The sequence below is a fragment of the Culex quinquefasciatus genome, chromosome 2, assembly GCF_015732765.1.
Source record: "Culex quinquefasciatus strain JHB chromosome 2, VPISU_Cqui_1.0_pri_paternal, whole genome shotgun sequence".
Lineage (NCBI taxonomy): Eukaryota > Metazoa > Arthropoda > Insecta > Diptera > Culicidae > Culex > Culex quinquefasciatus.
This window is the reverse complement of record NC_051862.1, coordinates 192553792-192581519: the sequence shown is the minus strand read 5'-3', so window position 1 is coordinate 192581519 and position 27728 is coordinate 192553792. Positions and strand designations below refer to the sequence as shown.

Sequence of the window (27728 nt, the reverse complement as noted above, 5' to 3'; positions counted from 1 at the left end):
CATTTATAGGTCCTGTAAGGTTGTAATCGAATTTTGGGTATTTTCGACCATCAGGTGTTATCGTTTTGGACAATTAGTTGATTAGGCTCGCCATCCGATAATCGACCGCGGGCCGAGTTTTTGGGCCAAGTTTTATTTACGGAGTTTCCTACTGTTTGGCTACCGCACACTTATCAATGTTTGACGTCGTAGAACATTCGATAAGCGTTTGGGGGGAAAGTTGCATGTCACGGGATAGACCAGAAAATCTTGTAGGCGCTTCTATTATCTCGTGCAGGTGCTGTACTTCATTCATGAGAATTGTGCATTAAAATGCTCGGCTTTTCTTGGTTATTATAATAATACGTGTTCTTCTTTTTTTTCGTGTTCTTTTATCTGTTGTTTATGTTTACAGTTGATCAATGATTCAAAATGGGGATTTTTTCTGATTAGATTTTTAAAAGATATAACACGTTTTCGAGCAAAAAAAAAAAAGGTATTTTTTGGACTATTTTAGAGATAACACCTTTAAATTCAAAAACGTTACTTAATCCACCAGAAGGTGGTTGCTGTCTTCCTCCAAAAAGCCTTGCAACCACACACTACGAAAGCTATCCGTCGGAGCTTTCAAATTATGTAAATAATGATCCTTTTTTGTATCAACCAAAACAGTTTTTCAAACATATCTTTTCAAGAACTTAACCCGTAAAAAAGTTTATTTTTTCAAAAATGACACTTTTTAAGGCATTTTGGTCACTGAAGCGTTTATTTTCAACATCATTGGCGTGTAGGCCAGATCCTTGCGCATCTTTATATAAATAACATTGAAATTTGGAGCACCCGGTACAGACCTTCAAAGTCTGGCAATTTGTCAAAAAATCGGCCCCGGCAAAAAAGATATGCGTCGCGCCTCGCAACGCCCTTGACGCTTTGAGTGTATAATCGTATGAAAAGTTATACTAACATCAATATATTATTTTTAAAAATACTCATTTTTTTACAATACAACAATTTTATTTTGAAAATACTAAAAAAATTCACAAAGCTACGTATTTTAAAAAAATACTCAAAGTTTCTGTTTTTTTTTTCAATATTGGTATCAATGGTTGGCATTTTTTCATACATTTAGAATAAAGTATATTTTTTTGAAAATACTCAAATTTTCCACGAAACTACATATTTAAAAAATACAAAAAAATTCAGTTTTTTACTATATATGTCAATATGTATCAAGCGATCGGAATTTTTTCATACATTTCGAAAGCTGTAACATATTTTTTTAAAAATACTAAAATTTTTCAGAAAACTACGGATTTTTGAAAAAATGCTCAAAATTTCATTTTTTTTTTCAATATGGGTCATTTGATTGAGATAAATTAATAAATTTCTAAAGCTATTACATTTTTTAAATACACTCAAACCCCGATGGTTTGACACCAACTGTTGTCAAACGAACGGGGTCACGTTTTAGTTTGACACCCCTTTTACACGGAGTTCACATACACTACCAAACGTTTGTTTTGATAGTGTGCGTGAGCGCCGTGTAAAAAGTGACAGTTCGTCACTTTTTAGTTTGACTTTGACCAACCAACGGGGTACAAACTAAAAAAGTGTCAAACGAAAAAGTGACCAACCACCGGGGGTTGAGTGTACTCCATATTTTCATAAAACTTCGTACTTTCTAAAAAATACTCAAAATTTCAAAATTTATTACATTCGAAACGTTTAAAAAAATCCGATAATTTGTTACTCAACTGAAATTTTGAGCGTTTCCATCGAAAATACGCAGTTTTGTGAAAATTTTGAGTATTTTCAAAAAATGTTGTTATTACATTCCAGATGTATGAAAAAGTCCCGATCATTTTGATATCCATATTGCAAAAAACAGAAATTTGGAGTATTTTTTCGAAAATACGTGGTTTTGTGCACCCAACTGGCAGTCGCATGATTGTGATGCATGGCGGCATGAAAGTATATCAGAATCTGCATGAAATCTGTCCTCATGCATTTTTTGCGATATAGGGGTATGACATTTTTGCCCGTTACCGACAATTATCGACATTACCGACGGCTTTTTGGTTGTATTTCACAAAAAAAAACACTTAGAACGAGGATTGAACCACCAATATCTTGGTAATTGGTCCGACACGCTACCACCGCGCCATGGACGCTTGATGAAAAGTGAGTGAAAGAGCACCAACATATGCTTCTCTATGGAGTGTTGCTCGGGGACGGGCCAGCATTATATGTGTTGGTGAGAACTGCAGATCGCTGAAATTTTTACACGCGGGCAAAAATGATCTACGGGCTTGCTGCAAAAAATGTTATAAAATATGACATTTTCTGCAGCAAATCCACTGTTGCAGATTTTGAGATATATTTTTCCTTTGGGTGTGAAAATGTTGAGCATTTCAAAAAATATTGTTATTAAATTCAAAATGTATGAAAAATCCAATTCATTTGATAATAATATTTAAAGAAAAAAATCAAATTTTGAATTTTTTTTCGAAAATACATACACGCAAACGAGAAATCCGTGAGGGCGGCCCTCCCAATTTGAGTTGTGTGATACAAAGCTGAAATCGCGTGGAAATCCCTCCCGACTTGAACGGTCTCAAAAATTCACGCACACCATCACAGGAAAATGTCGAAATGTTTCAATTTCATTGACCAAGAACGTAAACACTCGAAGGGCAGTTGTATCTCACACGTCAGTGCTGTGCACAAGTATGCGTGCTTAAATTGTATCGCCGATCAGCACAAATTCACTTAGCAGTGTGGTGCAGGAGTGACATGACTCAAACAGATTGAACAATTGAAAAACTTACTTTTCGTTTACGTTTTCTTTAATTGTTGTCAAAATGTCAAAATGTCAAAATGTCAAAATGTCAAAATGTCAAAATGTCAAAATGTCAAAATGTCAAAATGTCAAAATGTCAAAATGTCAAATTGTCAAATTGTCAAAATGTCAAAATGTCAAAATGTCAAAATATCAAAATGTCAAAATGTCAAAATGTCAAAATGTCAAAATGTCAAAATCTCAAAATGTCAAAATGTCAAAATGTCAAAATGTCAAAATGTCAAAATGTCAAAATGTCAAAATGTCAAAATGTCAAAATGTCAAAATGTCAAAATGTCAAAATGTCAAAATGTCAAAATGTCAAAATGTCAAAATGTCAAAATGTCAAAATGTCAAAATGTCAAAATGTCAAAATGTCAAAATGTCAAAATGTCAAAATGTCAAATTGTCAAAATGTCAATATGTCAAAATGTCAAAATGTCAAATTGCAAATTGTCAAATTGTCAAATTGTCAAATTGTCAAAATGTCAAAATGTCAAAATGTCAAAATGTCAAAATGTCAAAATGTCAAAATGTCAAATTGTCAAAATGTCAATATGTCAAAATGTCAAAATGTCAAATTGCAAATTGTCAAATTGTCAAATTGTCAAATTGTCAAATTGTCAAATTGTCATATTGTCAAATTGTCAAATTGTCAAATTGTCAAATTGTCAAATTGTCAAATTGTCAAATTGTCAAAATGTCAAAATGTCAAAATGTCAAAATGTCAAAATGTCAAAATGTCAAAATGTCAAATTGTCAAATTGTCAAATTGTCAAATTGTCAAATTGTCAAATTTTCAAATTGTCATATTGACAAATTTTCAAATTGTCATATTGACAAATTGTCAAATTGTCATATTGACAAATTGTCAAATTGTCTAATTGTCAAATTGTCAAATTGTCAAAATTTCAAATTGTCAAATTGTCAAATTGTCAAATTGTCATATTGACAAATTGTCAAATTGTCAAATTGTCATATTGACAAATTGTCAAATTGTCAAATTGTCAAAATGTCAAATTGACAAATTGTCAAATTGTCAAAATGTCAAAATGTCAAAATGTCAAAATGTCAAAATGTCAAAATGTCAAAATGTCAAAATGTCAAAATGTCAAAATGTCAAAATGTCAAAATGTCAAAATGTCAAAATGTCAAAATGTCAAAATGTCAAAATGTCAAAATGTCAAAATGTCAAAATGTCAAAATGTCAAAATGTCAAAATGTCAAATTGTCAAATTGTCAAATTGTCAAATTGTCAAATTTTCAAATTGTCATATTGACAAATTGTCATATTGACAAATTGTCAAATTGTCAAACTGTCAAAATGTCAAATTGTCAAATTGTCAAATTGTCAAATTGTCAAATTGTCAAATTGTCAAATTGTCAAATTGTCAAATTGTCAAATTGTCAAATTGTCAAATTGTCAAATTGTCAAATTGTCAAATTGTCAAATTGTCAAATTGTCAAATTGTCAAATTGTCAAATTGTCAAATTGTCAAATTGTCAAATTGTCAAATTGTCAAATTGTCAAATTATCAAATTGTCAAATTGTCAAATTGTCAAATTGTCAAATTGTCAAATTGTCAAATTGTCAAATTGTCAAATTGTCAAAATGACAAATTGACAACATTTTAACATTTTAACATTTAAACATTTAAACATTTAAACATTTAAACATTTAAACATTTAAACATTTTAACATTTTAACATTTTAACATTTTAACATTTTAGCATTTTAACATTTTAACATTTTAACATTTTAACATTTTAACATTTTAGCATTTTAACATTTTAACGTTTTAACATTTTGTTAACAATTTTTCACTCATCCTCATCAATTAAAAAAATTGAAAACATTAATATATTTACTCATTTCAAATACAATACTCATCTTTCTGCCGCGATGCTGAAAGAACAGTAAAACTCGTCGATCAATTGGGTATATGAAGGTATGACGGATTTTTGCTTTTTATTAAAAAAAAAAATAAGTAATAGTATGTTCAGCATTTTCCAAATAAAGCGGGTTTTCTTTTTCATTACCAATTTGTTTCGGAATTTTTTTATATTTTTTTCCACAATTTTTTTTGTGGTCAAATCTACTACACCTTATATTTTTAAAAACCTTGATGGATGATGGACCGCAGCCATCACTGACATTTCATTGTGTTTCGTACAACCCTCTGGCACCACTGTAAATGGCTAGAACGTTTGACAGTCACCAAAATCTCGAAGAGCCCACGTAGTAGTATTAGTGAAGAGCCCACGTTGTTTATCGTGGGCTCTTCACTAATACTACTGCGTGGGCTCTGTGAGAGTGTATTGGTGTTGTCTGTTTGTTTACACCAAATCTTCAAGAAAGATCACTGTTTGTGTGTGCAAATCTGTTACGAAAAAAGATGAAAACTGTTGCTTCCGATTGACCGGTAAGATTTGCTGGGTAGTACTGGAACGGGGACTGGCCAAGTCCCGCTGTTGATCCTTCCGAACAACTCGCTGCAATCTCCGGCAGGAAGTAACCGACCAAGTGCAGAAACATCCGTGATTCCGGTGATTGTGGCGGAGCTGGTCTTTCCGAGCATCATTCGATAACCTTCTCTGAGGACGTGCCCACTCCCGCTGTCGACTCGCACAGGGAATCGAAGGAATCGCGTGCTTGTGTAGAATCCGACCTTTTGTGGACTCACAAGAAGTTCATCGCGAAGTGGTTCGAATAAATCTGAACTTAGAACTTGCAAAACCGTCTTCATCGCCACATCGCGGGGCATTTCTGTAACAACTTTTCAATAGGGCGAAACCCTCAGATGTAAACAAACTGAGTTTTTGTCAGAATCATATAAAGCGAACAAAACTGATTCTAAAACACCCTCCATCATCACAAAATTCCGAAAATACGTAGTTTTACAAACAAAAAACAAAAGGGCTAATCAACAACATCAATCAAAACAAACCAATTTGAGTTTCCGCCCTTGTGTTTTCATCCAATCACGAGGGGCGAATGTAGTGTTTTCTGCAAGTTCCGACGTATATTTAGAAACATTAAATTTTCGTTATAATTTAGTGAATTTTAACCTGACAACCCTCAAAATGGATCAAAATGTATATTTTTGATGTCTCCGACCACAATTCCACAACAAACACAGATTTGTATGATCCTAAATACATAACTTTTTAATTTCAATTATTGTAGTATCGGATCTGGTCTGGATTCACAATCTAGATATGAAGGTCCATAATTTACCGGTTCTTGGGACATCCGGGGATTCTGGGTCGAGCAGTTGCAGGACAAAAAGTTAGTGTAGGGAGGTTTAGGAGGAATGCCGTACAAAATCATCGCATCCGTAACCATTGAAGCTAAGCAAAGATTAATTAATTAAATTAATTAATATTGAGAAGGCAGGATGGTGTCGCGGGGTGGCCTAGTCGTCAGGTGCCATTTCTCCCACTTCCGGTGGGGACACCCAAGGAACGACACTTCAATATAGACCACATCGTCAAACCAACTTGCAACTTACGGTGTATCCTAGCTCAACGAGTCTTGGCCTGAACCGGACTCCTTATGAAGGCTTTCTATACCAATTTTTTATCACTGAGGTTGCAAATATCACTGTATTATCACTGACTGTAACGTTTCACAATGATAAAATAGTTTTTTCACCACTTTTTTCTTTAAAAACCCGAAAAGTGAACAAAAACCAAAAGGGCGAATCTGTTGTTTACTTTTGCTTTGTGGCGTAACCTGACGGGCTAAACCGTTGTTTTGGTTGAGTGGGTGGCGAATACGGTGGGGCGAAAATGGAGTCACGCTCTTCAAAAAGGCGTAATTTGTTTTTCTCAATTTTAAAAAGCAAAAACACCTTAATTAATTTCAAATTGCTCTCTATGATGAAATTATTGCTATTTTCTATTACGTTTTGAAAAAAATGATGGTTTTCATGCTTTTTTGTGGAAATAGGAATTGATCGGAATTGCAAAATTTTGAATGTTGATTTTCCCGAAACGGCAGGATCGTAGGTTTCGCCCAACCCTCTGGCACCACTGTAAATGGCTAGAACGTTTGACAGTCACCAAAATCTCGAAGAGCCCACGTAGTAGTATTAGTGAAGAGCCCACGTTGTTTATCGTGGGCTCTTCACTAATACTACTGCGTGGGCTCTGTGAGTGTAGCAGTATTGGTGTTGTCTGTTTGTTTACACCAAATCTTCAAGAAAGATCACTGTTTGTGTGTGCAAATCTGTTACGAAAAAGATGAAAACTGTTGCTTCCGATTGACCGGTAAGATTTGCTTAGTACTGGAACGGGGACTGGCCAAGTCCCGCTGTTGATCCTTCCGAACAACTCGCTGCAATCCGGCAGGAAGTAACCGACCAAGTGCAGAAACATCCGTGATTCCGGTGATTGTGGCGGAGCTGGTCTTTCCGAGCATCATTCGATAACCTTCTCTGAGGACGTGCCCACTCCCGCTGTCGACTCGCACAGGGAATCGAAGGAATCGCGTGCTTGTGTAGAATCCGACCTTTTGTGGACTCACAAGAAGTTCATCGCGAAGTGGTTCGAATAAATCTGAACTTAGAACTTGCAAAACCGTCTTCATCGCCACATCGCGGGGCATTTCTGTAACAACTTTTCAATAGGGCGAAACCCTCAGATGTAAACAAACTGAGTTTTTGTCAGAATCATATAAAGCGAACAAAACTGATTCTAAAACACCCTCCATCATCACAAAATTCCGAAAATACGTAGTTTTACAAACAAAAAACAAAAGGGCTAATCAACAACATCAATCAAAACAAACCAATTTGAGTTTCCGCCCTTGTGTTTTCATCCAATCACGAGGGGCGAATGTAGTGTTTTCTGCAAGTTCCGACGTATATTTAGAAACATTAAATTTTCGTTATAATTTAGTGAATTTTAACCTGACAACCCTCAAAATGGATCAAAATGTATATTTTTGATGTCTCCGACCACAATTCCACAACAAACACAGATTTGTATGATCCTAAATACATAACTTTTTAATTTCAATTATTGTAGTATCGGATCTGGTCTGGATTCACAATCTAGATATGAAGGTCCATAATTTACCGGTTCTTGGGACATCCGGGGATTCTGGGTCGAGCAGTTGCAGGACAAAAAGTTAGTGTAGGGAGGTTTAGGAGGAATGCCGTACAAAATCATCGCATCCGTAACCATTGAAGCTAAGCAAAGATTAATTAATTAAATTAATTAATATTGAGAAGGCAGGATGGTGTCGCGGGGTGGCCTAGTCGTCAGGTGCCATTTCTCCCACTTCCGGTGGGGACACCCCAAGGAACGACACTTCAATATAGACCACATCGTCAAACCAACTTGCAACTTACGGTGTATCCTAGCTCAACGAGTCTTGGCCTGAACCGGACTCCTTATGAAGGCTTTCTATACCAATTTTTTATCACTGAGGTTGCAAATATCACTGTATTATCACTGACTGTAACGTTTCACAATGATAAAATAGTTTTTTCACCACTTTTTCTTTTAAAACCCGAAAAGTGAACAAAACCAAAGGGCGAATCTGTTGTTTACTTTTGCTTTGTGGCGTAACCTGACGGGCTAAACCGTTGTTTTGGTTGAGGGTGGCGAATACGGTGGGGCGAAAATGGAGTCACGCTCTTCAAAAAGGCGTAATTTGTTTTTCTCAATTTTAAAAAGCAAAAACACCTTAATTAATTTCAAATTGCTCTCTATGATGAAATTATTGCTATTTTCTATTACGTTTTGAAAAAAATGATGGTTTTCATGCTTTTTTGTGGAAATAGGAATTGATCGGAATTGCAAAATTTTGAATGTTGATTTTCCCGAAACGGCAGGATCGTAGGTTTCGCCCTTTTGAAATGTTGTTACTGATTTATCCATAGTCTCAGGCGGATAGGGTCCTTCGGGAACTTGTGTTTGGAAATCCGTCCCGTGTCGTTATTTTTTCATGGAAATCATTTCAACATTATGAAATTATACCTTTGTTTACCACGCGGTTTGTTTATTTTCAAATTTTGACAGCAAATGCGTTATTCATCTTCTTTGTTGTCTTCATGTTCGCGTCGAACATTTAGGTTTCATAAACATGGCCGTCGTGACAGAGGGCTGGTTTCGCCCTTTTGAAATGTTGTTACTGATTTATCCATAGTCTCAGGCGGATAGGGTCCTTCGGGAACTTGTGTTTGGAAATCCGTCCCGTGTCGTTATTTTTTCATGGAAATCATTTCAACATTATGAAATTATACCTTTGTTTACCACGCGGTTTGTTTATTTTCAAATTTTGACAGCAAATGCGTTATTCATCTTCTTTGTTGTCTTCATGTTCGCGTCGAACATTTAGGTTTCATAAACATGGCCGTCGTGACAGAGGGCTGGTTTCGTATTTTCATGGTGTGATCAAGCCGATCAAGCAGCTCTGCGATTCTGACAGTGAATTTGCAAGAAAAAATAAAGAATTCAGTGAAATGCATGGAGAAAAATCTGCAACGATTGCCTTTGGCCCGCTGGAGTCTCTTTTGGCTCGGAAGTTTTCGCCTGGAGCTTGTTCCATCGGTGATTTGCGCCAACTTGGAATGGCTTTCAGCGAGGTTCGCCGGAATTTACTTCAAATTCATCAAAACAGGTACGAGCAGAAGCAATAATCAATTCATAAAGTGATGTTGTCAGACATAAATCTGTTCTTCTTTTCAGGGTAATCATTGCAATACTTTATAAACACAGGAGGACGAGGACTCGGAGGGCTCGTCAGGCCTGGCTCCGGATGGCTCCGTGGAGGTGACGGTTTTCATTGAGTGGTTATTTTGCCCGAAGAAAGTGTTTTAGTGTGAAAGTTTATTGTGGAATAAAGGATGATGTGTTGAAAATTTGTCATTTTTATTTTTGGTGGAAGCCATTTGGGGAAAAGGAGGGACTCACTAATACAGGCACAAAATTGAGCCGCCGGCACTAATACATTGACAAAATATAAGACCAATTAATTCACCAACACATGCAACAAAGTTTGAATGTGTTTGTGTCAAGTTGGTTAAAAAAGCATGAAATATTTCTTGCGGGTTTCCCTCGCGTAGATTCTGCGGGTTTTCTCCCCTGTCCGTGCATGGTGACAGTTCCCTCTCAATTCGGGAGGAGCTCACGATTTTCCCCCGATCTCGGTTGCGTGCAGTTTTGTGAAAATTTTACCATTTAAAAAAAATGCATGACGTTCGAAATGTATGACAAAAACACGATCATTTGATACCCATATTGCAATAATCCGGGACTCGCGGTGTAGGGGTAAGCGTGGTTGCCTCTCACCCAGTCGGCCTGCGTTCGATCCCAGAAGGTCCCGGTGGCATTTTTCGAGACGAGATTTGTCTGATCACGCCTTCTGTCCAGGTCCAGGTGTAGGAGTCGTCTCCCTGGGTGGAGTCGCTGGTAGGCATTTGGACTCACAATCCAAAGGTCGTCAGTTCGAATCCCGGGGTGGATGGAAGCTGCTTAGGTGTAAAAAGAGGTTTGCAATTGCCTCAATAATCAAGCCTTCGGACACCTAGTTTCGAATAGGAATCTCGCAATTGAGAACGCCAAGGCAATGCACAGTGGGCGAAATGGAACCCAAAATCGGACTTAATTGAACGCGGCTGGTTCCCTGGTATAAAACATAGTGTTTCTTATGTAAAAAAAACCGGGGAATCGATTGGTGATGGATTCATCCACCGCACGAAACGGCAAAGGGTCCATTTTGCCCCAATAATTGTGTCAAACTATCAAGTTCAAATCGTTATTCTTATGTAAAATTGTCTGATCTTTACGATAAAAATATTTTCAGATTTTTAAAATCTGACCTAACATTTGAAAACGGCCAAAAATGCTTTTATAGCGGAATTGGGGTTAAATGGACCCTAGATGATTTTTGCGGTGCATGTGGTTATTTTTACTGGATTCCTGGGACATTTTCAAATAAGTTAAGTGCATTTTGGAAGGCCGCATAAAGCCTCCGCTCTAAATATAGACCGATTTTCAAGAAAAAATGTAAAAAAATGGGGAATTGGGGCAAAATGGACCCTTTGCCGTTTCGTGCGGTGGATGAAACCATCACCAATCGATTCCTCGGATTTTTTTACATAAGAAACACTATTATTCATACCAGGGAATCAGCCGCGTTCAATTAAGTCCGATTTTGGGTTCCATTTCGCCCACTGTGCAATGCTGTAGAGCGAATAATTTGATTTTGATTTGACTGCAATAACAAATATTTTGAGGTTTTTGTTTAGTGTAAAAAGCTGCATTTTCAAAAATAGGAAAAATACGTATTTTTGTGAAAATTTTCACGAAAACAACATGGAAAAAAACAAAAGTGCTCGGATCGGATCGGAATTTTTCTGAGGGTTCCCTGGCCGAAATAATTAGACCCGTTTTTTTTTGTTAGTCAATCGTCGACCAAACCATTTTCGAAAAATTAACTCCTCGCCATTTCATTGCTTATTGATGTTAAAAATTCTTTAAAGTTTTGTTGAAAACGAACATATTTTGACCAGTACGAACTTTTTCTAGCTCATGTTGTTAAAATTGTACCTTTCTAGTCTGTTATAATATGTTTACTGTGTGGATCAAATCTTTTGATCGAGATTTAAAAATATAAATTTAAATACAGTACATAAAGAGAAAGAAAAAATTTCGGCTTTTAAAACTTAGTGGTTTATCACTTCATCTTATGAGCGTTAGTTTTATTAGATTTTGATTAGTAAAGATTCGAAACTATAAATATGTATTTCGAAGGATAAGTTTAAACTAAAAAATGCTGTCAAACTGTAGTCCTGAATTCTACTGAACAGCATTAAAGAGGTTAAGTTTGATCTCCCATGAATCTATTACACCATAACACATTCTTACTTTTAAATAGTTTGATTCAAGAACAGTTTGCCATTGAGTTAACAAACAGTGGACTTTGACCTGCTGAACGTCAATCTTTGAGATTTTTGTGGTTATCTTGACTGGTCCGTGATAAAAATTTAATAAATGATCAACATATACGGTTTAAAGTGTGTAATTTTTGTACATTTAATATAGTCGAATGTTTATACAGATTTTCTGAAGATTTGTCACATTTATTTATTTATTTCAACTTTCCGGATTTGGGTTGATGACCGCGTTGATCCACGCGATGTGGGCCGACGCTCGCACGGTCACCGAAGGAAGTCCTGGAATTGCGCAGATGGGAGGACTCCAGCCAAGGATACCGACCAGCTCGTGTCGACCGTCGACAACTTGCGCAACTGGACCGCCAGCATCGCCGGAGCAAGGTCCAATTCCACCGGTTACGGGTCCAAGACACACGTGCAGCGGAGTGATTGGGGTCATTTGCGGGTCTTCCGGATCAGCCATCAGCGCTTGACAAGCAGGGTTGGGAAAGACGGCAACTCGGGCCTGCTGGAGGAGCGCCGGAGTGCTTGGCAGCAGACTGACCGAGGTCGATCCCCAACCGGCAAATCGTACGATGCCACTGTGGATGGTGTCCGGTGCCGGCAGGTTGATGGGCTGGATGAACGCTGTGAAGCCGAACGGAGACGTCAGACGAATCACGGCAATGTTGAACGGACTCAACGACTGATCGTAGGAGGGATGAATCACAAAGTTGAGCACGTTGATCGTCTGCTCGGTGATCTCGAACTGGTTCAGGGACAGCTTTCCAGCTTGGACGCGATACCGGCTGTTCAAATTGCTGGCAAAACACTCGGCAGCGGACAGCACGTGGAAGTCGTTGATGATGGTTCCACCGCAGACATGGTTTGCTCGCAACAGCAAGAACCGCTGGACGGACACGATGTACGGGTACTCGGCGGCAAGCGCATCGGTTCCTCCGGCCACGCGGGATCCTCTGTCAACTAGAGGAGGAAACGTTTTTAAAAAGATCATTTGGGAGATCACCTCAAAAGTGAATCATCTTACCCGTAGCGGAGGCCAGTACGGCGCTCAAACACAGACACAAAATTGCTCCCTTCAGCATGTTGTCCATCGAGTTGGCTAAATCAAACTGGGCTTTAATCCGTCTAGGTCGCGATGGTGAACCAAGATATATCACCCGGTTTATGACTTATCTTATCGACTCCGCCGACGACGACGATTATTCATCCTTCGAGGTGAGAAATCCGATTATGCAGTGTCTTTAGATAACATTCGAGCACACGGGGGTTCGTGAAACGATTTAACCATTGTTTTTCAATTTTCCCTTCCCCAAATTAATGAGCGAAATATTTGTGTGGTTTCAGGGTGTTTCGTTATCAACCATGAACGGGATGACGAGAGTTTATTTCAGATTCGGAACGATAACGGCAAGAATCCACTCAATGTGGGCGGAAACGAGTGTGTGCATCGAGGGGCCACTTCCGCACGGCGTGACCGTCCACGCTGGGATGGCCAGCAGGTTGAAGGGATGCAGCTCGGTGCCGATTATGACGGGACCGCCGGAGTCGCCTACGCAGGTCCCGGCGGCGCCCGTTGGTCCTGCGATGTCGGTGCAGATTGTGTCACTGGTGAGATAGGTAGCTAGGGTACCCAACCGCCGGATGCAAGCTTTCATCGAGAGAATCGGGACGGTGGCTGCCTGTGAGGAGTGTAAAAAAATAGTATACATTCATACGTTTATTGACCAATAATATTTTTTGCTATTTTGTTTTAAATCGATACACTTAAGTGCTTGCTGAAGGACCAATTTTTTTTTTCGCTATTATTTAAAAATATATTTTTTAGTTGCACATTTATCCAAATCCTGAAACACAATATTAGTTTGATTTCCTAATCGGTTCTTATTAGCAGTCAAAATAATTGTCAAACTTTAAAACAAAAGTATTGCTTTTCGATACAAGTGCTGAAAAGTTAAACTTTCAACACTCAAGTGGATACTGAAAAGTACTTCAGTACCAGGCTTGCCACATGTACAGATATTCTGGGCACAGACCAAACACTCAATCAAATATAACTTTAAAGAAAAACATTTTTATCAAAAACTAAACAATCATAAAGATGCAAAAAATGTTTATCTTTATAGTGTAGTTAACAAAAACTACTCAAATGTATTTTAACTGTAAAAATATTTGGTTAGTACTTAATCGGAAAAAACCGAAATCGACGTAACACCTTATAATGTGGCCCTCTTAAACCTTGCGGTTTCGTCTACGGATCCACAGGCGTGTATCGTTCTTTTTGCGACAAGACTCCGCCTCCCGGGTCTTCTAAGGGTGAAGGTATGGCACGGGGAGAGGGCGCCGAACACCTATATTTACACTTAGAATCAGTACTGTTATTATGACGATGTTAAATAGGCTGTTTCGTCATTCGAGAATGACAAGAAAAAGTAAGTTCTTTTCGCAACAAAATTGCAATAGGAACTTTTTCAGTACTGAGAATTCTTTAATATTTTGCCTTTTTTGGGATTTTTAATTTTGCATTCTTGTGTTTTAGACGAACGAATAAATACAAGGGTTACATTTTTTTCTCAAATTTTTGATTCCCGCACAAGTATGCAAAAATGTAAAGAAATCATGATTTCCAACTATTGGAAAAAAACGTAAGTATCAATTGAAATCCAAACGTTTTTTTTTTCATTGAATAAAAAAATTGAGCTGTAGAAATGAAAAAAAAATAATATAAGAGGCATTTAACAAAAACATTGAAAATACCGAAAACTTGATAAATCAATTTTGATAATCTAATTATGATGTTCAATAACTACAGAATAATAGAATCTAGATTGGAGCACGAATTTCTAGAAATTTATTTTGTTTAAGATTTATAACTGTTATCGTGTATCAAGCTCTTATAATTATAACTTTAAATTTTATGAACAAAATTTTCAAATCAGCTATTTTTTTACTTTTTTCATTTTCTTTTCCTGCAAAAAAATATGTTGGATGATGGTGAATATTTTTACTAGAGATTAAATTCAATGATGATTAAATGAGACTGATTTTTTTTTTGTTTTTTTTTTTTCCATAAATCAAAATTAGATTTAATTTTATTTTTTTGTAATAATTTTTGTTAGTTTATATTTTTAATGTAATTGTCAAAAAAAAAGACATTTTTTAAGTTATTGAGAAATGTTGTTTGATATTGACATTTTATAAACAATTTTTAATTGCAATCATTCGTTTAACAAGAAATACTTATTGTTTGTTATTTTTAAAAAGTCGGGAATCCGAAAGTGAGATTTGAGTGGCCTCCCTGATCTTCGGCAAAGTTGTAGATTGTAATTAGAACTTAAAAAATGGGGACATAGAAAATAACATTATTCTATTTCATTATTTTTCTTTTTGTTACTTAAAGCTGAATTCCGGAAATACGTTTTTTCATTTTTTCATATTTTAGTATTGTGTATTTTTTAATTTTTTTGCGTTATAGTTTGTGATAACATAATCTTTTGATTAAAAATGAGATTTTTAGAAAAAAATTCGAGAGTCAACTAAACTTAAAAAAAATTGAAGCAAAATCAAATTTGACTTTAGAAATGACTACGCATGTTTTTAATAAAGTACGCCGTTTTCAAGTTATAGGAATTTTAGGGTATTTTTTTCCAAAATTGTTTTTTTCAATAGAAATATACCTCATCAAGAAAAGCCTCTGCAAAAAATACATTAAAAAGGCTAAAAACATAATCCTATTTGCCTTTTTAATATTTGTTGGTCAAACTTCTGTTTGCTGATAGGCAACTTGTAAGTTATTTTTTTGGCTATAGGGTACGTTATCTATTAGTGGACCCCTTTCCTATAGTGGACCCTCTGAAGGGTTTTTAATGGAAAATTCAATAAAATCACAATTTCAAGCGTGTTGTTGTCTACAAATCTTTTATTTGGCATGTTCAGCATCATTTAGAACAATGATGACTGACATTGAATTGTCCTTTTCACCAAAATAAGTGTTTTGAGTTCGACATCTGAAATCAGCCATGGCCACTAGCATTTTCACAACAAAACTGCATTTATATTTTATGATTGATTTAACCATCCAATCATTTTTTGACTGATTATTTAACTTCAGCAAGTCGAAGTAATGTTAGTTTAAGGATATTTACTCAAATAAAGCGAAGAAATGCAATTTTCTAGCAAAAATTATGGGGGTCCAATATAGGACAACGAAAATCCAAACTTTTCCAAAAGTGGACCCCTGTTAATTAAACCTTCAAAAATGATGAAAACTGTGTATTCAAGCAAAAGTTTCTCTAAAACATACAATAAATGCTTGTTGTTATCAACCTAAACGCATATTTTTTCAATTATGAGTATAAATATAGCTGTTTTCATGTTAAAAGTACCAATAATGCTGAAGCCGTAAGAATTTATAATTAATCAAAACTATAGTTAATTGTACTTAACTGAAGCACCATAATTGCAGTTTGAAATGATATTTTATAATAATAAATCAATAACAAAACATTTTTTTCCAATAAACATGCGTGGTTTTATCAGCAACTGTAAACAATTCTATTGTTTAGTATCGGTCAACCATTTGTGTAATTAATATGGAAAAATTTGCATCAAGATTACTCTTTTTTAATTATTTTTATGTTTACAGTGGTTTTTGAGACGTTTTCTCTGATCTTTTTCGGAAATAATTGTGTTTAAATGTCTGTTTGGTTTTTTGTTGTTTAAAGCCAAATTTGTTAACAAAAAATATTTGTTTATGATGAAAAGTGAGCAAAATCCATCTTTTATTCATTATATCTTTCATTAGACCTACACCATGCATCAAAACATCAAATATCGATTAAATTTGGTATAAAATAACAGTTTGCCTATAGTGGACCCGGGTCCACAATCGGATTATGGACCCGGGTCCACTATAGGAAAAGGGGGTCCACAACAGGCAAAAAAACTTTTTTTTCAATTGGCTATTTTTCTGCTCAAAAACAAATAACTGATGAAACAAATAGTCAAAATTGTTCGAAAGACTTCAGTTTTCATTGTTTTGTACAAAGGGCTATGAAAAAGTGCTTAAAATATTGAAAATTTGTGAAAAATGTGCTTCGGCTCTACTAGGGGGTCCTCTAATGGTTAAAATACCCTACAGTCCAGACTCGATTATCGGCCATGGCAAAATTTCACTTCGGATAATCGAAAAAAAAAAATTTGTGATTCGATTATGCGAAGTGATTTTTTTCCGACGCCTTCGGATAATCGAGTCTGGACTGTAAAGGAGATTACGGAAATTCGATATCTGTTTTTTATTTGCTTGAGTTGATTTCCAATTGATTCCTTGAAATCTAAACTCAGTTAAGGCAGCTGGAGCATTACCAAACAACACGGATTAAGTCAGAACTCACTTAGCTATGCAAAAAACAGCATCGCTCAAATCCTCAAAAGACAATCCATGTTTTGTCCAACTGCTGCAAGGTTTTTTTTGCTGTTGCGCCATGCCTACCTCTAATCCATTAGGCTGCCAACCGTCCTTTCCGTACGAGGAAACGCCATAGCCAACGATGGTGGCCACACTGGTAGGCAGGATTCGTTGATCAAAAATCGGTATCGGTTGCACGTTTCCGGTGAACACCAACGGCTTCTTCAGCAGTATCTTTTGGAATCACAAACAAACAAACAAACAGAAAAAAATCCACAAAAAACTCGCATCACTGAGTCCAAATCTATCGACATTGCCGCCCGCCCACCGTAGCTCATCTTACCAGTGCCAAATCGCTTCCCCGCTGTCCGTCAACGTACTCCGGACTGGGCTCAATCCCGGCGACGGTTCTGGCCTGTCGCACACCACAAACAATCAGCAAGCTCTCCTTGGGCAGGGGCGGGGCGACGCAGTGAGCGGAAGTAAGCAGCCAATTTTCGTTCACAATCGTACTGCCGCACAGATGCGTCCACGACGGCGAGCTCCAGGACCCGGCCGGTTGCCGCTGGCGGATGGAGCAGATGAACGGAAGCTCCCCGATGGCTACGCCGGTTCCGCCGACGACGCGTGGGCTGCTGGGGGATGTTGACTCCACCACTATTGGTGCAATTGGTGAGAAAAGTTGAAGGAGTAGAAAAAAATGGTGGTTTGGAATAGAGGTTACCGTTTCTTTGTAAATTAATAAAAAAATCTCATTTTTTTAATTTCCTTGTATTTTTTGTTTCTGTTTTTTCCGTATTCGATACATTTTTTTAATTACACATTTCTTTTCATTTATATGGGAAATTCTCATTAGTGTGGTAGGTTAAGGATTTTCATCCAAATTGCTATTTATTGTGAATACAAAAAGACGATTTGTCCCTGTTTAATTCCACTATATATTTAAATATCTTGACAGAAAACTCTAGTCGATAACATTTTTTTTGCAATTCCGTCGTGAAACTACTTACTTTTCCTGTCATTGTTGAACGACGAAAAAGCCTACTTTTATGTACCAAAAATAACATAATCGAATAGCAACACTTTTCAAAATAAATGCTGAAAAGTTCTACTTTTCAGCACTTGTTTTGAAAAGTAACACTTTTCAACATTTTTTTGATTTAAACGATTTATCGACTAAATACATGAAAATTTGACATAAAATTTCACTCAGTGTGTGTTTTTTGGAATTGCAAAAAATGTTGTATGGAAATCGTTGCAAAACTTGTTTTTTTTTTCAGCACTCTTCGTATTTATCCAACTCGGTGAACCTCGTTGGATAAATGTACGACTCGTGCTGAAAAAATCCTCTTTTTGCAACTTGTTGCATAAACTACTATTATGTTGATAAAGTGCACCGTTTTCGAATTACAGTTTGGATTCGATTATCCGAAGTTTCGATTATCTGAAGGTTTTTATGAGACTTCGGATAATCGAGTTATGAACAAATAAACTATTTTCGTTTTTTATTTGCTTGCTTTAAATATCAAATTCGAGTTCTGCAACATTAATTTAGTCGCAATTTAACGGTGGATTGCCTTTTAAATTGCAAATTGCATTTTTTTTTAAATATTTCATCACCGCCATTTATTCATTATTTGGATTTACAAATTCTTAATAACTTTTTGCAATTCCGTCTTTTCCTGTCATTCTTGAACGACGAAATAGCCTATTTTTCTGTCCCAAAAATAACAGAATCGAATAGCAACACTTTTCAAAATAAATGCTAAAAAGTTTTTCTTTTCAGCACTAAAATGGGTGCTGAAAAGTTGAACTTGTTTCGAAATGTAACACTTTTCAAAAAAAATGATTTAAACGATTTATTGACAAGTACATGAAATTCTTAGGCTCGATAATAAAAAATAAGACAACGAAAAAAAATTATTCCATCATCCAAAATGAAATGTTTACTTTATTTCGGATAATCGAGTCAGGACTTTTAGTTCAATGTTGAGAAAAAGTATTTGATTTTTAACTAGTGCCTATTTTAACATTGAAACTTTGAAGATCGATCTTTTTTTCCTAGGATATAGCCAGTTGGAGATTTTTAAGTGTCACCCAAACAGCACTCAATTTTCAAATGCGGATATTTCTGAAACTAATGTTCAGATTTTCAATGTCAAAAAATGAATCATTCGTGAAATTTTCTGATCTTCTTTAAAAAATAGTTTTTCTTTAAATCAAGGCTAATTTTTCAAAAGGGTCAAAAATACAATTTGAAAACCTGTTTGAAAGTTTGTTTTGAAAACGATGCACTGTATGAATGTTTTAAGTACTTATCGATTGCAAATTCGATTTCAAATCATAAAATTATGAGAAAGTTTTTTTACATAAAATTCGATTTTAAAATATCACTTTTTTAATTGATTTGGCGGCAAATATTTACATTCCATTTTTGTATGGTTAGCTGCCAAAAATGTATGGAGACTTGAATGGACAAACCAATATATAAATTTGACCTTTTTGGAATGTTAGACTAAATTCCATAATCAAAAAAAAAATTTGAAAGGATAAAAAAATTAAGCAAATGTTTTTTTTATCGATGTTACAATGCATTAGTTCCAGAAATATTAGTACTAAAAAATAAAAGGCTGTTTAAATGAGACTTAAAAAACGTAAATTTTCTTTTTCTTTTATTCGCTGTATTTCAGCTACCAGAGGTCCAATCTTCAATGTCTCTTAGGCAACTAAGAAAAAAAAATGAAATTAAATTTTAAGTTGCTATATTTTGAAAACGTTGCACCTTATCAAAAAATCTGTACCGTCAACTGGGGCGAATCGGGACTACAGTTTGAATAGGGACCCGATTCGCCCCAGATGACGGTACGGCTTTTCGGTAGCAAATTTGGTTTTAAAAACCCAGAGACATTGACTATAATCCTATGAAAAATAATCAAAACTTTAAAAAATATAAACTATAGTGTTTTGGGATCGGGATGATGTCAGCTATTCCATTGCAATTATATTTACATGCAAATTTTCACAAAAAAAGTATTTTTCCTGTATTTTTAAAATGCAATGTTTCTCGAAAAAATACTAAAAATTATTGTTTTGGTTATACGGGTATTAAATGAGGCATCAAATTTTCACAAAACTACGTTTCTTTCGGAAAATACTCAAAATTTCTGTTTTTCATATTATGGGTATCAAAGAATTGGGATGAAACGAGAAAGAAGCGCTTTCGATCGGTCTGGGGTTTTAAACGTATTTCGGTGTGTTTTTCACAGCTTTCAAAGTTTCCGCTGGCTGGAAGTGGTCAAAAAAGGCACCAAGATAAGGAATTCAGTGAAGTTCAGTGCAAATAACAACATTTTTGCAAGATTTTTATAATTTAAATTTGTAAATTTCTTCTTCATATTTGTTATGTTGTTTTGCTTTGGTTTGGGCAGCCCGCCACTCTTTCAAACGTCAGCGGGGCTCTCACGGAACACACATTTCCCCGTCAAATATGAGTGCCTGACAGTTTAGATACAGTGTTGCGGAATGAATTGTTTTTTTTTGACGTGGAGTTTTGTTTTGTGAAATGTTTCGGTCAAAATTGATTATATCTGGAGTTTTTTTTGAAAAGGTCCAATAAACCAAATTTCCAGTTTTTACTTTTTGGGTGTTTTTAGAACCGCCTTGAGTCAGGGGTATTAAAAAACACCCAAAAAGCAAAAACTGAAAATTTGGTTTATTGGTCCTTTTCAAAAAAAACTCCAGATATTAATCAAAGAGTTATGTGAAATTTTGTGAGCTTGTATCGTGTTAATGAGTGAACCATGATAAGTTCCGGTGAGCTCTTTTCGGGGGTTTTCGTAAATCCCGACTTCCTGCTGAATTTGAAACCGTAGGATCTTGTTCGTAGCTGCCAAGGAAAATCTTCCCAAGATGCTCGCCAGGATATGTGTCGGATCGGCATGAGGAAGATCAAGCTGTCCGTGATTGAGGATTCGCAGCTTGACATCCGGACCCCTGCGACTGAAAAACACTCGGATGCTTTGAAGCAACCGATAAAGAGGGCTACCGGAAGTTCCAGAAACTTGGTGAGATCTATCCAAACTGAAACTGTGACATTTTGCCTACTTATTAACCATTAAATACGCGCTGATCTCATGTTTGCCTTATGAGATTGGAAGTCTAAAGATAGGTCGAGGACTCTTCTGGTTCTTGGTCTATGTTTGGGCGGGGCCAGACAATGCCCAATGACCTCGGAATTGGACCGCAAGGAGCTCTGTCATTCTGAAACGGGTCATTGGAAGCAGCGCGAGGGCTAACACCACCTAATGTCCGGGACTGCGATAAGCTGTATCAGCATAAATCAAGACTGATACAAATTATACTTTCCCATAATTTCGTAGCCGGCCTACGGATATTGGATTGGTTGAACACACACACACACATGGGTATCAAAGAATTGGGATTTTTTCATACATTTTGATGGTAATAATATTTTTTGTGAGATACTATTTTTTTGCAAAACTAAGTATTTTCTGAAAAATACTAAAAATTTCTGGTTTTACAATATGAATATCAAATGATCGGGATTTTTTGATACATTGCGAAAACTATAACACAATTTTTTAAAAATAGTAAAGTTTTTCACAAAATTACTTTTTTTTCGAAAAACTACTTAAAACTAATTTTTTTATAAATGGGTATCAAAAGATCGGGATTTTTTCATACATTTAGAAGTAGTAGCACATTTTTTTTTCAAACAGTTAAAATTTCACAAACTTTTTCAAAAAATACTTTGAAAATATCAGTTTTGTACAAACAAAAATCCATGTTATAAAAACTGAAATTTTGAGTAATTTTTCAAAAGTACATATTTTGTGAAAATTTTGAATATTTTCAAAAAATTGTGTCATATCTTTCGAATGCATGAAAAAAATCCCGATCAAAGTGTAAAAGACCGAAATTTTAGGTTTTTTTTCCGAAAATACGTAGTTTTTTGAAAATTTTGAGCATTTTCAAAATTTGTGCTATAACTTTCGAAATGTATGAAAACATCTAAATTATTTGATACCCATAATAATAGCACAATGAGTGTTTTTTGAAAAAAAAAAAAAAAAAAATATATATATATATGGAGCCAAACATTTCAAAAGGGCACAAAACTTTTGTAAACAATAGTGTATCCCTTTCACTCAAATGACAGTTTGCATAAGGTGTGAGAGGGATACACTCTAGTTTACAAAAGTTTTGTGCCCTAATGAAATGGAAAGCACGATATTTTCAAATAAAAGAAAAATACGTATTTTTGTAATAGCAAAATGAATAATTTCGAGTTTGTTTTCAAGAAAAAAAAGCATTTTTCAAATACAAGAAAAATACGTTTTTAGTAAAAAAAAATCATGTAATTATAATTGCAATAGATAGTTGACATCATCCTGATTGAAGTTTGGATAATTTTTTATAGGTTTATAGCTGATGTCTACCATTTAGCCAACATCCCATAAACTCTGTGCCTCAGTTATGCACGCCTCGGTTTTTCATCCCCCATATGCAGTGACTGTATGTTTAATATTCTTAAGCCATGAATAATATTGTGCTTGGTTTTTTCCGCTGGAATTATTGAACTTGTTTTATTTAATGCATCTTTAAATTCCATTTTATAGTTAATATTTCCAACAAATGATTTTTTAAGTCTTCAAATTCAATTTCCACATTCCTAGGTTCCAAATTTCTACTGTGATTGTATGCAAGCACTATAGATATCCGAGTACCTACCATCATCTCCGTCGCCGTCGTCGTCGTTTTCCGCAGCATCCTGTCCAAGGACTCCGGCCTTCGCTACGATAAATACCACGATGAGAAGAACGTAGAAGACCTCCTCCCTTCGACGGCTAACAGAACTGCCAATCATGATGGCGCTCGCGCTTGGAACTGAACTAAACCACTATCGGGCTGTGAATCGGAATCATTTCGAAATATCTTGCGTGCTTTTCTCACTCTCTCTCTCTCTCTCGACAGCGGTGGTCAACTGCGATTTGCGAAAATTCCTACAATTCTGGTGGAACATCATTGTTTAGGAAAGGGCCCATTGAGAGCTTCTGTGATGAGCGAGCAATTTGTGCTGAAAATGGGAGGCCGCTTTAGGTTCTGATTTATTGACCGACAGCTCACAAAAGCATCCGACTGCCCTATGGAACAATCAGCTATCTCCACCACCCCCGCAAAGCTGATTGCCGGTTTGGTAATGGGTTGCACAATTCCGTGATTTGTGTCGATTACCGGGCGTTGCTTTTGAAGCTGCTCTGAGGTTATGGATTATGCATTGTTGTATGAGCAGAGATTAGTGCAATTTGAAAATAATATTGTACGCACGAGTCGAGTGCATGCTCATAAATTCTCGGGACTTTGTTGTGATATCAAATGCACTTGCAGTCTATCATTGGCACTGAAGGAGAAATGTTCTGAATCGACATGAAGTGTATCACGACTAATCTTGAGATGTTCTTGGTCTCTGAACTTAAGAAAATTGTTATTTCAAAACGATTAACTTTATTTCACAATTTTCACATTTTTTACTTCAAACTCAGTTCAACCGATTACCGTCAACGTCGTAGATCGGCTGGTGAGGCATCGGGACGTACAACAGCGGGTTGACGGTGGTACGCGGTACCGGTTGGATGTTGAGCGCCTTCATGACGGTGCGCAGATTTTGCTTCAACTCCTCCGAACTGCGGCCCCGGCTATTGCTCGAGGACGAGGCCCACTTGGCGTCCTCCTGGAAGAGCTGGTGGACAAAAGACACACTCCGGTCATTGAAATGACGAAAATAATTCTCGTACAGCAAGACGAGGCCAAGGTCTTCAAGGACTCAGAGCTCAGTTACAGCTGCTACTCACTTGAACTAGCTCCTGGCGGCTGTACTGCACCGAGTCATCTTCAGCTGGCCGGGCCGGGGCAGAATCTTAAACGGGACATCCAGAACGGGGCAATTTTTTTTTTCGTTACGCTTGCAAACTATGAACATTGTAGAAGCTGGCACGGTTCGCGGGACTTACCAGTTTGAACGACTAGAAGTACTGCAAACAGCGCTAGCAGAACAAGGGCTCTCGAAATAATTTCCATTTTAATTACGGGAGAAACACTGGAAACTCCAAAACTCTATTAACGACGACGACCTGCTCGGGGGATGCTGCAGAAGCTTAATGATGGGCCACTCGGAGGCACACTGGCAATTTGAATGCTTCCATAATCGACGGCGGTTGGGTCTTGTTCCGCTTGAGTTGAGTTTGCTTCCAAAGAAGTGATAACCAGCCAGAGAAGAGCTGTTTTTGTCAGAATTTGCCAGGGGAAGCTTCGAGCGTCACTTGAACTCGATCATAAGTGGGTCATCAGTAAATTGGGTGGTTTTTGTGTGTGCAATTATACACTCACACTAACCACGCACACACCCATTTTGCGCGTTTGAAATTTGAATTTATTATCAGTTCCGAATGTCCTTGGCAGAAGTACATGGCACAAGCGAGATTGCTGGTTTGGTTTGTTTTGAATTGAAATTTTTATTTCAAATTTGCAATCATCACAGTCTATTTCGCCAAAATTTTGGTCAAATACATTTTTGTAACTTTGAACTAGGTATCGGAAACATTTTTTTTATTCAATCACTGGAATGTTGTTTTTAAAAGGATATTTAACAATTTTTTAATCAGGTTCATGATCTTTTACCCAAAAACGATTCAGAACAAGTTCACATGTTCACATTCACATGACCAAAGAAGACAATTTGCATAAAAAATCGTCCATACAAGTCATCAATTTTAGATTTTTATCCTTATTTTAACAGCTGTCCATGCCTTACAAATAGACTGTGGAGTCGAGTATTTTGGGGGACCTGGAGTCGAAGTCGGAATCGGAGTTGGCAAAATTCGAATAGCAGGCCAGCAGGAGTCGGCCGAATTTGAAAAGCTGGAGTCGGAGTTGGAGTGGAAAATTTCTAATACCCTGGAGTTGGAGTTGGAGTCATCAGAAATTTAACACTTGTTATGAACTTTTTTAGCTCCTCATGATTTTTTATGATTTAGTTCGATTGAAAAATCTTCTTTTAAATACCGAATATTTTAAGTTTATTATTTTTTTATATCATGTGCAGTTCGTTGATTTTTTATTCCATTTAATTTATTTTTTTGGTTAAGAGATTTTTCAGATGCCATTTTGTTTTCTGTAAGTTTTTTGAACAATTTTTCTTACTCTTGTCTATTTCATAGTTATAAGTAATAATGATTTCTAGGGTTAGTGAAATTTCACGATTTCGCGGACAGCGTGAAATTTTGCTTTTTCCACGAAATCCCGTGAATTTTTTTTTTGAAACTGCAACGATCTTTCTCCAAATGATTGATCAAACTCAAACAGGAATGAAAATAATCTCATGAAACACTGTAGAATTAATCGAGTGTATATCCTTGTTTAATTACTAACATAGGGTTAGTGTTTTTTGACGATTTCGTGGACGGCGTTAAATTCATGAAATTTTTCAATTTTCTATTATCATTTTTTTCAAAATAATAACATAATAAATATTTTATCCATACAGACTATATGAGTCTTTTTTATTAGTTTACAATTAAAAAAGTTGATATGAATCATTTGAAGAATTGTTAAAATTTTTCAGCGTTTTTTAGAATCTAACTAAGTTTAGTGTTATTGTCATTCGCTGTAATACAAATTTTACTGCTATTTTATATGAAAGGTAAAATTTTTATAAGAAATGTAAAGAATTAAGCTTTGTTTTATTCAAATTAAAATGAAAGGTATTTTTTGTCTTTGAAATCAACATTTAAAAATATTTCAGATTTTTCTGAGTCCTGTTTAATTTTAACGATATTTGATTATTTGGGTGGATGATTCCCGCGAAAGTTAAAAAATACTACTTTTGTTTTTCTTTTCATTTTGCATAAATTTAAAGATTTCATTCCAAATATATTAATTTTCATTTAAAATTTTGAATAGGGAGATGAAAACCTTGAAAATTATTTTTAACGTGCTAATTGTCGCTAAAAGTTCAAATTATTTCACTAATTTTAACTGAACAAGATTGTTTAATCTTGCTTTGATATGAAATTCAATAAAATAAAGCAAATCCGGGAAAAAATGTTAAGGTTTATTAGTCGAATATTAAAAACAAAAACGATTCAATAAATGAGAATACATGCCCTACATTCTGTTTCAAATACAAATTAGTCAAATGATTTCGATTGAATTACGATGTAAACCACAGCTGAAAGGAACTCCAAAAGTCTGTTTTGTACCTAAATTGACGCACTGTAACTTGATTGTTTACAAATAAAACTGAATTGAATTGAAAAAAGTTGCCATTTTGTTTATGAAGCATTTATAATATGATTGGATTTTGGCATTGTTGTGAAAACGTTGAGGAAATCAAGTCTTGTCACATTAAAAGGCAAAAAAATGATAGCAACATTCAACTTGTATTTACCAAGGTTGTTAACGATATAATTATCGAGGTTCGATAACGATAGTTCTATCGTTATCGTCGTGACGAAAACGTTAATCCATCGTTATCGTTATTCCAATAATTCTATCGGTGATTATCAAAAAATATTTACTTAGAGGAAGCATGAAAATTAAACATAATTTGGTTGGTTTTAGTCAATTTTAAAAATATATTAAATATAAGTTATCGGCCGTTATCGTCAATAAAATTATCGGAATAACGATAGCGATAGAGTATCGTTATCGTCCCGATGATAACGATAACCATTAGCGTTATCGTTAGACGATAGTATTATCGACGATAATTCTTTCGATTAACAACCTTGATATTTACGTATCCCATTAAATAAAATTTGATCCAATTTAAAAACGGCACACTGGCTGCATTCAAAAATGCTAAAAATTTAATATTGTAAAATGTGTAGTGTAAAGACAGGGCGCCATCAAAGCCATGTTGATAAAAAACACTATCTACAAAGTGAACTTTTATTTTTTCCCAAAAAAAATTGCCCGTTTTTGGCTTTTTGCTTTTTGCTAATTGTTTTGACTTTTTTTTCCTAGAAACTTTTTCAGTTTTCAGATATTGAAACATTATTTTAAGCTTTAACAAAAGAGATTTGTTTGCTTACTTTTTATTTCATCTAATTATTATTCAAAATAGTAAAACAATCCTAATGTTAGCTGTAATTTAAGGATGAAGTACTAGGATATATTTCCCATAGTCCGAAAACGAATTTCTTAAAATATTCAAGCAGATCATTTTTTCAAAAGCAAATCCTTTATATTTCTTTTGAAAGATAGACAAAAAGCTATGAGATACAATACTATTTTTTGTGTGAAAAATTATAATTTTTTGTTTTGGCAAAATATTGGAAACTTATAGGATTACTTTCAGTACTTATTTGAAATAAACAAGATTTTAATTATTTGAAAATTTACAATATCACTCTACCAAAAACAAAAAATCAACATTCATTTTTTAAGAAAACACAAAAATCAAAGTTTCATGGGGTCAATATCAAATAAAAATAAATACAACTGATTTAAACACAACAATTGAATATTTTTTAAAATCTTAGTGTTTTTTTTTATTTCTCTACAAAAATCTGCA

The 27728-nt window shown here is 35.4% G+C and overlaps 2 protein-coding genes and 1 long non-coding RNA gene across 3 annotated transcripts; 1 reads left to right on the top strand and 2 right to left on the bottom strand.

The window, feature by feature from the left end:
* Positions 1 to 9216: 9216 nt before the first annotated feature.
* Positions 9217 to 9690, top strand: LOC119767673. Its single transcript, XR_005277642.1, has 2 exons — positions 9217 to 9449; positions 9518 to 9690. It is a non-coding gene; the product is annotated as an uncharacterized LOC119767673 (long non-coding RNA).
* A 2236-nt stretch (positions 9691 to 11926) lies between these two features.
* LOC6031876 (transmembrane protease serine 9) lies at positions 11927 to 23068 on the bottom strand. The gene is made up of 6 exons (XM_038251007.1): positions 22886 to 23068; positions 17478 to 17791; positions 17219 to 17368; positions 13115 to 13409; positions 12755 to 12898; positions 11927 to 12690 (listed from the first exon to the last, which is right to left on the bottom strand). The coding sequence occupies exons 1-6, from the start codon at positions 23019 to 23021 to the stop codon at positions 11927 to 11929; spliced, it is 1803 nt and encodes a 600-aa protein (XP_038106935.1). The 5' UTR covers positions 23022 to 23068.
* A 535-nt stretch (positions 23069 to 23603) lies between these two features.
* On the bottom strand, positions 23604 to 24446 carry LOC6031875. The gene is made up of 3 exons (XM_001842521.2): positions 24166 to 24446; positions 24007 to 24071; positions 23604 to 23894 (listed from the first exon to the last, which is right to left on the bottom strand). Exons 1-3 carry the CDS (start codon positions 24230 to 24232, stop codon positions 23694 to 23696), a joined length of 333 nt encoding a protein of 110 aa, XP_001842573.2. The 5' UTR covers positions 24233 to 24446; the 3' UTR covers positions 23604 to 23693.
* Positions 24447 to 27728: the final 3282 nt, after the last annotated feature.

Coding starts and splice junctions, on each gene's coding strand:
- LOC6031876 (XM_038251007.1), bottom strand. CDS start 23,021: ATGATTGGCAGTTCTGTTAGCCGTCGAAGGGAGGAGGTCTTCTACGTT. Junction 17,792..22,885: donor CGACGGCGACGGAGATGATG/GTAGGTACTCGG, acceptor TTGCACCAATAG/TGGTGGAGTCAACATCCCCC. Junction 13,410..17,218: donor GGCAGCCTAATGGATTAGAG/GTAGGCATGGCG, acceptor CACTCCTCACAG/GCAGCCACCGTCCCGATTCT.
- LOC6031875 (XM_001842521.2), bottom strand. CDS start 24,232: ATGGAAATTATTTCGAGAGCCCTTGTTCTGCTAGCGCTGTTTGCAGTA. Junction 24,072..24,165: donor ACTTCTAGTCGTTCAAACTG/GTAAGTCCCGCG, acceptor GTCCCGTTTAAG/ATTCTGCCCCGGCCCGGCCA. Junction 23,895..24,006: donor GCCGCCAGGAGCTAGTTCAA/GTGAGTAGCAGC, acceptor TTTGTCCACCAG/CTCTTCCAGGAGGACGCCAA.